This window comes from Hippocampus bargibanti, linkage group LG17 (assembly GCF_051943395.1).
Source record: "Hippocampus bargibanti isolate YZ-2025 linkage group LG17, ASM5194339v1, whole genome shotgun sequence".
Taxonomy (NCBI): Eukaryota; Metazoa; Chordata; class Actinopteri; order Syngnathiformes; family Syngnathidae; genus Hippocampus; species Hippocampus bargibanti.
This window is the reverse complement of record NC_142750.1, coordinates 11,342,445-11,355,000: the sequence shown is the minus strand read 5'-3', so window position 1 is coordinate 11,355,000 and position 12,556 is coordinate 11,342,445. Positions and strand designations below refer to the sequence as shown.

Here is a 12,556-nt window from a genome sequence, read left to right as displayed (position 1 = left end):
TTGCAACACACACACTCACAAGGACACACACACACACACACACACACACACACACCATTTGTTGTGCTATTTTGGTCCGCCATTGCTCGAGAGACAATCAACTTCCAACCTTGTTATTTGTGTACACAGCCAGTCCGTGTGTGTGTGGGCCGTGCATATCTAACATATGAGCCTAAAATGTGTGTTTGTGTCGTTGTGTTAGCACGGAGCAGCTAGTGGTGAAGATCCTCAAGGCGTTAGATTTGCCCGCCAAGGATGCCAACGGTTTTTCCGACCCTTACGTCAAGATCTACTTGCTGCCCGACCGCAAGAAGAAGTTCCAAACTAAGGTAGGCTCACCTGGCCAAAGCTTGCTGCCTCAATGAGCTGCAGTTGATTATCAAAACGAGAATTTTGTGTGTAGCATTTGTTAGCATCAAGGTTGATTTTAGGATACTAGATTCTGAGGAATTTGCTGCCTTAACGGGCAGGCTGTATACATGGAAATTGGAATTGAGTTATAGCGTTCTGTCTTCAAGCAACAGAAGATAATAGTTTCTCTTCTGACTATATTGCTGCCTAAACGAGCTGCTGTGAAGAGTGAATCACGGTTTTGGTAATAATAGTTGGTTGTCTATCTTGAAGTAACGAAGCAGAATCAAATTTTTGGCAGTTTATGTTGCCGTCGACCCTGAAGACAAAGGAATTGTGGCATCATCACCATTGTATGCGTTGTGGAAACACGCAGGCTGCTACTTCCGCTTCATCAGAATCAGAATCATCTGTATTGCCAAGTATGTACAACACACAAGGAATTTGATTCCGGTAGAACACGCTGCACGAGTATCATCATCAAAAAATTGCAAAGAGGCACTATGCAGTTCTATTTGGGTCACTGTTTAAAGAGTAAATGGCTTGGGGGAAGAAGCTGTTTAAATGTCTGCTGGATTTGATGCCTTAGGGGAGTAGCTGGAAAAGGTGGTGGGCAAGGTGCTGAGGGTCCAGTAGGATTTTCCGTGCCCTAGTTTGGATTCTTACAGTGTGAAAGTCCTCGAGAGTGGGTAGGGTGGTGCCAATGATTTGTTCCGCCGTCCTAACTGTCCGTTGAAGTCGTATTTTGTCCATTTTTGTGGCGGCCCCAAACCAAACGGTGATGGAAGAACACAAGATGGATTTGATGACAGCCGTGTAAAAATGTAGCACCTCCTGTGGCAGGCCATGCTTCTTTAGCAGCCTCAGGAAGTACATCCTCTGTTGGGCCTTTCTCAAGATGGAGTTGGTGTTGACCTACCACTTCATGTCCTAGGAGACTGTGATTCCCAGGAACTTGAAGGTCTCAACGGTTGACATGAGGCAGTTGGATATTGCGAGGGGCAGCTGTGGTGATGGATGTTTCCTGAAGTCCACAATCATCTCTACCGTCTTGCTAGCTTTCGCTGCTAACAGGAGATAATAGGATGCTAATATTAACCGAGAGTGACAGTTCTTTTCAGGTTGGATTTAAACGACTGAGCAAGCATCGCAAACCAACGCCTTGTTGTCGTCGTCGTTCATTCCGTCAAACGCTTCGATTCCTGCACTGAATCAGGAAACTGCACTGCGGGATGAAATCAATGTGCTCGTTTGAGCATCTTTCGATGTCTGTGGCGCATACACAAACTCACATTATTTTAGTGAGACCAGATAGGAATTTTTTAATGAAGGTCAGTTGAAATTCTCTGCCTCGGCAGAAAAACAGGCGGAATTCAATTTCGCGCTCGACGGGCGAGCATTAAGGTTACGCTTTTGTCTCAAGAATGTTTCCTTGTGTACGACTTTGCAATTAATCTAGAAGTGTGTCGATTTGGGGAATGTGTGTGCCCCTTCCTTTTTTTAAGGCAGTTAACGGAAACAAGGAAATCGGTGGTCCGGAAATATGGGAATGAAACATGCGTAGCGTTAAGCGGCGATGATGGGATAACAGCGGGAGAAGCGGCCAGATAAGAAGCGTGAATCAGCCAACGTGTCACAGGAATTAATAGCTTCTGTGGAAACCAGGCAATTGTGCCAGTCCCCAGTGTGTATGTATCCCATTTTTCATGAGCAAAGAGAAATAGTACAATGTTTGAGAGGGAGTACAAACGGTCCACGACTTACAGACATTCGAGTTACAAACAACGCTACATACGAACATTTTCGCGGGTATGTCGAAGACAGAGATGAGATTTTGTGTTGCGCGCCTTTTTCCGGCCGAGCTCGCTAGCGTTTGACTGCGTACAGTGCTTCACGCACATGCACGCACACAGACACATTCAAGGTTTCAAGGGCGAGATGTTTACGCGACGAACACCAAGGCTGACCAGTCAGTGCCTGGCTATGCTGAAGTGTTGCCAACAAGTCCAGGCCCCAATCCGCCGAGGTCGCTTACGAATGGCTGTGTAGAGTATGTGGGCGTGAGGAAATCCCTCTTCCCAGGAGGATGCGATGCATAACAAAAAGTAATGGCTGCTGGCACGTAAATCAGTAATTACATGTCAGTAGCTTCAGTATTGGCTGACTGAAGACCCAAGCATATATGTCGCTGTAGTACAATGGGTGTGAATTTATTTTTTACGACTGTTGCATCTGTGCTTCATACTTCCCCATTCAGTGTTTGACTTAAACATACATTCCATACAAAATATAGTACTGTAGCAACTTACGAACAAATTCACCATACGAACAACCGCTCGAAATGTATCTCGTTCGTAAGGTGGGGAGCATCTCTACATCAAGGAGAGAGAGAACAAACGGACAACTTTGTTGTGAAAGAAACAGCAACAGGTAATAACCAAAGACAGCAACGAGACCTCCTGGAACCATCAGGACAGAGAAACAAGAGAGCAAAAAGTGTTGACAAAAATGACGACGATCAATTGTAATTGTAGTAGACTTAGTTGGGAAACTCGACGGGGTGAAAAGAAGATAAGAATAATCAAAGATGGAGGAACGTAACAACACGTGAAGAGGGACACAAGAGCTGCAAAATGACCTTTTGGTGATCTTGAAGCTGAAAAGAAAGCACGGAAAGACATGAATTACTTCCTTGCAATTTCCACTCTGTAGGTACACAGAAAGACACTCAATCCTGTGTTCAATGAGACGTTCCAGTTCGGCGTACCTCTGAACGAGCTTCACTCCCGCAAGCTTCACTTCTCCGTCTACGACTTTGACCGCTTCTCCCGCCACGACCTGATTGGGCAGGTGGTTGTGGACAACCTGCTGGACTTCAGCGAGGGCAGCGGTGACAAACCAGTTTGGAGGGATATTGTGGAAGGCACAGCGGTGAGTCACCACGGTTGGTTAATTTTGAGTAAAATCACGTCAAAAGCCATGTAAAACAACCTTGATTTAGTTCTCTCAACATTCGATTTGTTGCCGTCTATTAAAAAGCATCCGTCTTAAAACAAGGCTCGATTTTGATTGGTTGGATACACGGATGGACGGACTCCTTCCTTCTCATCGACCTTTCCGCTGAACAAAGTGGGCATGTGAAAATGCTGCCCACTACAGGCACAAAAAGGCACAATCGCCCCTGAGCTGTCCAGTGATTACAGTCAAATGGCCCTGACATACCTCCCAAATCAAAAACAGTGCTGCCATATTCGTGCTGCCGAAAAGGCGTAACCGCTCAGCAGATCTCCTCCTTGATGAATGGCTAAAAATGCTGAAAAACAATCCGTATCCGTTCCACACGACACACAACGGCACAAAGTGAAGAAAGAAAACACAAAAACAACAAAAAAGCAAGCACTTGCTGACGGCTGCCTACTCGGGCACCATCTTGGAATTCTATTGATGGATGGATGGATGGATGGATGGATGGATGGATGGATGGATGGATGGATATAGGACCTCACTGCACTGGGAGGTCAACGCGCCAACCACTGAACAACTGAGTTGCCCCTGCGAAAACTCATGAGGAAAAAAAAGGATCTGACCTTGTGAATTTTCCGATCACATCACTCTGGTTAAACCAGAGTGAGACCATATTGAACAACCAATTTAGGCCAAAGCGGTGCCTAATCAATAAATGTCTTTCATTAACAGCTCACCGTTTACGTTGCGTCTTCTTGCTTCTTTTCCAAAAGGCACTTCTCACGTTTGCGTATTGAATACTGATCGATGGTTGACGTTAAGTCGTTAAGCCCTCTACCGCGTCTTCCCTCAAAGTGACTTTTGATGAGCGGTGCGCACGCTGACACATATCTGTTTAGGCAGCTGAGCAACGCATGCTGACTTCGAATGAGGAGGGGGGCAGTAGAGGCGGCCAGTCTATTACAAATTAAATATTCATACGGGACAACCCATGAAAGTCTGATTTATGAAATAACTGTAGTCTCCCGGTAGACGTATCGATCTGAAAGGGATGTGAGGCATGAAAAGAAAAGAGTCACCGCCTCCATTTGGCAGTGACTGAGTGGCGCATGATTTTATTTACAGCGGCACATCACCCAGCCGCCTCCGAAGCCGCTAACCACCTCCTTTCTTCTTGCCGCCCGCCACTTACGCCCTTTTTTGATTTCTTTTTTTTTACCATCTGAATCCACAGGAAAAGGCAGACCTCGGTGAACTCAACTTCTCACTGTGCTACCTGCCCACAGCCGGCAGACTCACGGCCACGGTCATCAAGGCAACCAACCTGAAGGCCATGGACCTTACTGGTTTCTCAGGTGAAGGGGTAATTTTCAAAGAACTGTTCTGAATGTCAGATGAAGAAATAATATAAGCCTGAGAGAAGTAACAAGGAAATTTGTTTTCTCTGGTACATACTAAAAAATGTCCTACAAAGACTGGGAACTTCGGTAAAGGACCATCTACAACAATACGATTTTCTCTAACATGGACCTAACAGGATTAATCTGGACCTGACTGGTTCGTCAGGTAAAGGACTACCACAGACTGGAATGAATCTATGTGGAACTGATGGGTCTGTTCATTCATAGACCGAAACTGACCACAAATTGACAAAAGTGGACCTGTCTGGTTTTCTTGGGTACTAGCTAGTTTTTATTTTTTAATGAAACCTGAGTAGTTTCTTGGATAAAGTACTGTAAAATTAGCTTCCAGTATCCGATCTGTTTCTCATGTAAAGGATGATGTAGAACAACCTTGTTTTCTCTGTTAATGGACTGAAAAAACGTGACCAGTTTTCCAAGTCAAGGATAATTTTTTACTCATTCCTCTCGTCCTGAAGTGAAGGACTTCCTGAAAATATGTAGTCCTCTCAGGTAATGGACTCACATTTTAGGTTAGAGGACTCTACTAGGCCTGGCTGGTTTTCATTGCTAAAGCCTGTCTTGGTTCTGATTTGAATCCCAGAGGAGGTTGACTCTGTTCTTGAAAAGTCTGGTTTATTTTTGCTCCTCGACAGCAGTGTGAACATTCTGGCTTGTTTTTTAGTCAAAGAAAAATGACACCTGTTCACCGCCGTATTTGACTGACATCTGTTTTATTACTCGTCGCTCAGGGAGCTGCAACGGTATCGGCAACTGTTAGCGTTAGCATTAGCCGCACGGCCCTCCCGGAATAAACGAGATGACACCTGTTATTGCCAACGTGTTGTCGACAGTGCGAGACAGACGCTCGGGAAATAGAGTGATGAAAACAAAAAAGACAGCCTCGTGGGAGGGTGCGTTTCACAGGGTGGCGTGTTGCTAAATGAATAACAAAACCTCAACCTGCTGATTTTCATCCGCTGCTGTTCCCAAGGTGACTTCATATCACGTTGTGTTCTGGATTCATTTCAATTCTCTCTTTCTTTTACAACCAGACCCTTACGTGAAAGCCTCACTGATCTGTGATGGTCGCCGGCTGAAGAAGAGGAAGACATCCATCAAGAAGAATACGCTGAATCCAACCTACAACGAGGCACTGGTGTTCGACATTCCCAACGAGAACATCGAAAGCGTGTCCATCGTCATTGCAGTGATGGACTACGACTGGTGAGCTTCACTGTTGAGCTAGTGGACCCTGCCCAGCATTAATATATTTATTATTTTTTCCCTATTAGCATCGGTCATAACGAGGTGATAGGAATGTGCCGTGTGGGCAGTGATGCCGACGGCCCGGGAAGGGAGCACTGGACCGCCATGTTGGCTAATCCACGCAAGCCAATAGAGCACTGGCATCAGCTAGTGGAGGTAACAAGTTGAACTCTGAGCCTAAGGTCGCCCCTGAGCGTTAACCTACACCCTGACGTGACCGTACAATGACTTTTCTCCCTCTCTGTGCAGGAAAAAGTAATCGGTACGTTTGTGTCGACGAAGGGAGAAGCATCACCCTCCTCCAAGCCACACATCGTGGTGGATAGTCCTCACTCCGATTAAGAGGGTGAGTTGTTTATATATATGGTATGTCTCGATTTGTTTATTGAAAAAAATCCTTGCTTACGAGTTACAGCAGTCTTGTATGACAACTATTCCTTAAAGGACAACCGACACCTCCCGATAAGTTGTGTCCATAATTTGTAAAATCACTTCAAAAGACTTATACTGAGCGCATTTTACAAAACCTCCACCGCATATAGCTAGATTTTAGGTTTTAAGACTGGCGCTGAATATTCAGGAAGTCTTGTTTTCGAGTTGATGACGATGCCTGACGTGTCATCACGTCAGGAACGCCCCTGACCGAGAAAGCAACACACAATGCATTTTGGGTACTTTGTTTTCAGCCCATTTCCAAAGGAGCTTGTACGCCATCTTGTGCATTTTATGGGCGCTACATTGGAGTCCAGATGGCTCGAATTGATACAGAAGGACTTCTTTAATTAATTGCTAACATTTATACTTTCCTCTTCAGAATTATTTGAATCATATTCATAACTGGATGAGTAACAAGAAAGCATCTTCTCCGAATCTGAACTCTCTGAAGCCATTTTTTTGTGTCTGGAGTATCCTGGCGTGATGTCATGAACAAGGGGGCGGGACCTTCTGAAACTCGCCATTTCCGAGGTCATTTTGAAGCAGTTTTGGGACACTTTAAGTCATTTTTATTGGTGTTTTGCATTTGACTAAAAATATCAGCCTGCGTGTTTTGGGTATTTTAGATGCTATAAAACGTTTTTCTGATGTCAGTTAGGAAACAAAAAAAATGGTGTCAGTTGTCCTTTAAGCTGACGATTGTCAGGCGGAATGTAAGAATGAAAATGGGTCAAGTGTGTAAAAGCCGGGCCTGACGGCAAACATTTCGATAAAGAGTTTGTCATATTTGGGCGTTCTCCGCCAGAGGCATGCATATCATCTCACGTAATAGCCCTGATGCACGTGGACATGAGGACGCCACATTGGCAGTATAAGGACAATAGTACATTACTGTTATGGATCTGGAACAGGAACGAACCCTGCAAATGCAGATGAGGATAAAGATCATTTACAAAAAAAGGTTTATTTCTGAAATAAGTTCCCACAAAGTGCAACAAGCACTTGGATGTGAGATGTGAGCAAGGCGAATTATCTGATAACCGGTGATGACTTGGCAGTCTCTCATAACAGGCAACAGTACAAGATGAGAAACGGGTGCGGAACAGGAGGGACCGCACTCCACCTGCCAACTGCTAGAGACAAAACAAAACAGAACCATTTCTAGTACGAGAGATGGCGTATGAGTTCAGATTTATGGTCTTTGGGTCAGTGCTTTGGCCTTTAGTGTTGGACAGATAATGTCCAAAGTCCGGCTTGGGGGCCAAATGGTCAATTTTCATCTGGCCCGCAGCCTCCATCATAAAATAAATAACATCTTGAAAATTAAATTAAAAAATAAATGAACTCATTCATTGCCAGGCGTGCAAAAATTTGTTCGCCCCCAGTGCCAGGGTTTTTGTCATTGTCACTAAAATTCCAGGATCCACAGAATATTGAGTTTTAGGACTCCATAAACATTCAATGCAGCGTAGGAAACCTTGGACTCTCTTCTTTCATCAAAAAAAAGAGTGCTTTATCGGCACCCCCCCCGCAAGAAAAACCAAAATCCGAACACATTCGGGAATGGCGCTCCATGTCATATTTTCAATTCCCGAATAAATTTGGGAATGGCAGTGAATGAGTTAAACTAAAAAAGCAAATGTGAAACGCAGAATGGCTCGCTAAAATGTATTGAAATTACTTGCTTTCATATGTAAAGAACATTTCCCCCAAATCTGGCCCTCTTTGCAAAATGTTTGGACACCCCTGGTGTAGGGTGATGGTATTCATTTTACTGTCTTGGATTTTGGTTGAGGTTGGGATTCAGTTTCAGGTATCTGGCGAGTGCTTAAGATGAGTGTAACATTTCTCAAGTTCGGGTCAGGTCAGAAGGTCGCGGCTTATACGTTGGGCTTGGCTACCAGAATCGGTTTGGGGTTTCTGTCTGTGTTTGGGTTGGACTTCGTGCATGATTTAAAGATGGTATTAAAGTTAGAGGTCAAGTGTGTTAAAGCTTGCGTGCGTGCGATCAAAAGTCTGTCGGATGTGGGTGCGCTCTAAATTTCTTACGTAATACCTCAAAGCCTTTTCTCTCTTCAACCCGGTAAAGCTCCTGCTGTCTGCGGTCTAATTCTTCTTCGTTTCCGTTATTTCCTTAGGTCCACACCATCTCTCCACCTCCTGACGTTTCCTTTTTCCTCTCCTATCATTTGTGAATACATCTTTTTCCTTCAAAGACAAACATGGAGATACACTCAAAGTGGTTGTGCTTTCTCTCAATCCGTTGGCAAAAAAAAAGAAAAAGACGACCACCCAACAGCGGAGAAAACCACATCAACTCACAGTCAGTTTGCTGTCGATGAGTAGTTGATATGTAGTATTTGCTCTAGGCGGCGTTTGCAGTGACAAACTCTTTTAAAAAATACATCTTAAAAATTAAGCCATCCTCGAGGGGTCTCCTGGAATGCGACGAAATCTCTTGTACAAACTCTCAGAGAAGAAGATAGTCCGTATCAAACATGGTAGCGGGACATGCTGGATTCACCGGGTCTTACAGACTTTTGATGCACCCAAGAGGAAGGAGAACCATCGTGGTCTTCATTGATGTCAAAGGAACCAGGACAGGACTGACTATAGCCTGAGCATGTTGTGTGTCCGTCTTCTTCACACATCCGGTCGTCATCATGGCTTCTTCTTTTTTTTCCACATTCTTGGGACATAGTATGTGAAGTTTGGTGCCAGGAATGCGGCGGACACCTAAAAACACTTACTTTCTTCTGGTGGATGTATCCCAGGAAAAAAAAGGATTTTTGTTTGAATTTTTACCCATGACAAGCTTTAGAATCATCAAGTGACATGTGCCACACGTCTGTGTTGTTTTTATTTGTGTATTTCCGTGTTTGTTAGTGTGTTTGTTTTGTACTTCTGTGGGTGCGATGTTGGCGTGTGTGTGTGCGTATGTGTGTGCCTGTTTGTGTGTGTGTCCTATTGACCTGCTGTAATCATTTCTCCCCATACCCTCCCTACACCACTTTGTCTTGGTCTGACCCCCCCCCCCCCCCCCCACAAATTTCTTTGAGTCCTGACCTCACCATGTTGTGGTGTGAACATCGGCATTGCAAATCTTATAAAATAAAAGTTGAGCAATCACTTCAAGGTTGGAATTTGGGTTGCAAATGCTTAAACTAAGAAAAAAGTCAATCAAATTTCAAGACTTACTGTATGGACACTTTATTTCAATTTCACAGTGTGCTATTACGACAGTCACACATTGACTACTGAGCAAACTAAATTTGCTGCAGCACCGATTGGACAAGCAATGTCATGTGAACAGATACAGCACAGGTGTCCAAGTCAAGGCCAAATCTGGCCCGCAACATCAATTTATTCGGCCCGTGAAAGCAAATCGAAGTCGTGAAAATCCATGATGCTTGCTAAAGTCCCAACCAAAATTTCAAAACGTCCCATGTAAACCCCAATAACAGTCATTATTTTTCACTTAAAATTAAAAAAGTAGTTATTTGTTAATTTGTTGTGCGCTCTACATGTAATATGTGGAGGAGATTAAACATTATACAGTAAAGTCTTGTTATATCGATATTCTCGGGAGTCGGAAAAAATATCGATATAACCGGACTATCGATATATCCAATCCTGGGGCATGTAAATTTTCTCCTTGCGTTCATAGAAATAGTATCGTAATAAGCAGTACTATCGATATAACCGATATCGATATAACGCGACTTTACTGTAATTGCTTCCCCAAATTCAGAACAGCTCCCAAAAGGAAACCATAACTACAATGTAAAAAAAAACGAGTTTGACACCCTTGATCTACAGCCAGTGATAGTCAAGCGGATGTGTCATAACTAATTGACATCTTGAATCAGGTGTGTCTTAACCTCAATGGCAACCCTTAGGGTTCGATTGAATCCAGGTTGAGAACCACTGGTTTACGGTTAGGTGATATTTTTACACTTAGATTTCACATGTAAGCGTTTTAAGGTTTGTGTTTTGGCTACCCACACTACCAAGGCGCAATTCTCCCCAGATTAATCCCATAAATTCAGGATTTGTGGGGCTTCTCGGTTAAATTCACTTCACTTGTTGTTAGCAACGGTGTGTCTCGGGGGCAACTTAGTGAGATGGTCGTGTCCATCTGTCTTGTAATCGCTGGAAGGAAGGGAACTCTCCAAAGGGGACAATAGGCACAGAGCAATTCTGCAATTGTCCTTCAGGGATCCTCCTCCTTTGGAGCTTAGGTTGTTGGTGCAATAGTATCGAGACATGCTTCTTTAACTCATTCACTGCCATTTATGAATTTATTCAGGAATTGAAAATATGATGCAGAGCGCCAATCTCAAATTTGTTCGGGTTTTGTTTTCTTCATGTTTTTCCCTTCCACAAGGGGGCAGCATTTCCTTTTTTTCCATGTCAGCGCTTTATTGCAGCTTCAGGTGTTTTTCACGCGCTATATAAACCAATTTGTATGTATTGTATTGTATTTTGAACAGCCTCCCTAATTTCAAGATCATATAACTCCAGACAGGCCAATAAAGCGGTGGTCAGACCTCTGGCAATGTTTTTCCCTTCCACAAGGGGGCAGCATTTGCCTTTTGTCCATGTTAGCACTTTGTTACAGTTTCAGCTGTTAGGCGCTATATAAATCAATATGTACAGTATGTATTGTATTGTATTTTGTACAGATACCCTCATTTCAAGCTTGGATAACTCCAAACCCATATAATTTAGGAATTAACTCATTTGTTGATGAAAGAAAAGAGTCTACGGTTTCTTACGCTGCATTGAATGTTTATGTAGTCCTAAAACTCAATATTCTGTGGGTCCTGGAATTCACAATGACAATGACCAAAACCCTGGCACTGGAGTGGACACATTTTTGCAGGTCTGGCATTGAATGAGTTAAAGAGCAGTAGAAACGATGGCTCGTTCAAAATCGGGATAATCCGGGAAGCACTCTAATTGAACTGCAGGGCTGCCTCCTGGCACTTTATAGGCACAGGAGGAGTTGCTTTTAAAATACGGTAAAAAACTGCTCACCTGACTGATCTTGCAGTCTGTGTATCGGCACTCTTTCTCCCCACCTCATGAAACACCTTCTGGCCTCCCAACATGTTCCTCCTTCCTGGTGTCGTGTAACTCTCTCGTGCCTCGCTGTTTTGTGTGTTATGTGAAAATTAGGGCGACTATCCCCCAAAAATATAGATATATTTTTTTATTTATCTGGTAAAAGGAATGGAGATGGGTGTGGGTGTGCGTCATGTTGCTTTTAGAGTATGGTCAGCTTTGTCCGAGTAAAGAAAAAATATATCGATCTGGCGTTCCCAGGGCTCCATGACGCGCCCACTTTCATATCTGCTTGTCAGCTCATATTGATCCCACTTCATCACCATCTTGCCACATCATTTTAAATGTGTCCCCTTTTCTTGGCTACCTTTTTCACCACTCATTCCCTGATCTTCATCTCATCCCATGCCCCGGCTGTCTTGTGTTGTGAATGGTCACGATGGAGATCTGCATGCTTTTCAATTAACACGAATGATGTCAAACTGATGCAAAAGGACATAAACAACACACAGAACTATATAATAATAATAATAATAATAATAATAATAATAATAATAATAATAATAAAAGAAACTGATGAACTCGTTACTAACACAACTAATGACCATGATGATCAGTGATATAAATCAGTGATTTCGCTCTGTGTCCGAATTAAGATGCCTCGTAATCAATTGGGGTTATTTTTGAAATGAAAAGGTTTTATTCTCAAGTATGTTTTCTTCTTTTTTTTTTGTTTTTGAAGCCGGGTAGCATATGTTTCAGTCCGGGGAAAGTGAAGCAATGCCATTGGAAATAAAAGATCATGTAGCCCGCTAGCGTCTACGAATTCTTTCAACACGCATGTGCCAGGTGACGTGCTGCTGAACACTTTCAGCCAACAAACACACAAGGAAGCCCAAAAAATTGTGTTATGTAATATCAAACATGGCAGAAAAGACCTACAATCCATTTTCTAGTGTATTTTTCTCGAATATTTTTTTCCCGTGGAATATTTTGTCTGTTTGATGGATAATATATTTTTATCTGTTTTGCTTTTTTCTCTATATATTTTCCCTTGATTATTTTTGTCT

General features: G+C 43.2%; 1 protein-coding gene across 5 annotated transcripts in view; it reads left to right on the top strand.

Annotated features, from left to right (window-relative positions):
• Positions 1–12,556, top strand: part of syt3 (synaptotagmin III) — a 31,852-nt gene that overhangs the window by 16,726 nt on the left and 2,570 nt on the right. For 2 of the 5 annotated variants that reach the window (XM_089018968.1, XM_089018972.1), the window contains exons 7-13: positions 203–329; positions 3,064–3,282; positions 4,550–4,670; positions 5,771–5,942; positions 6,011–6,140; positions 6,234–6,330; positions 8,558–12,409. In XM_089018968.1, the coding sequence (XP_088875094.1) occupies positions 203–329; positions 3,064–3,282; positions 4,550–4,670; positions 5,771–5,942; positions 6,011–6,140; positions 6,234–6,326 (862 nt within the window). In that variant the 3' untranslated portion in view covers positions 6,327–6,330; positions 8,558–12,409. Of the gene's footprint in view, positions 1–202; positions 330–3,063; positions 3,283–4,549; positions 4,671–5,770; positions 5,943–6,010; positions 6,141–6,233; positions 6,331–7,490; positions 7,666–8,557; positions 12,410–12,556 lie in introns of those variants that run through there. The other 3 variants (XR_016118090.1, XM_089018969.1, XM_089018970.1) reach the window with 2 other exon arrangements.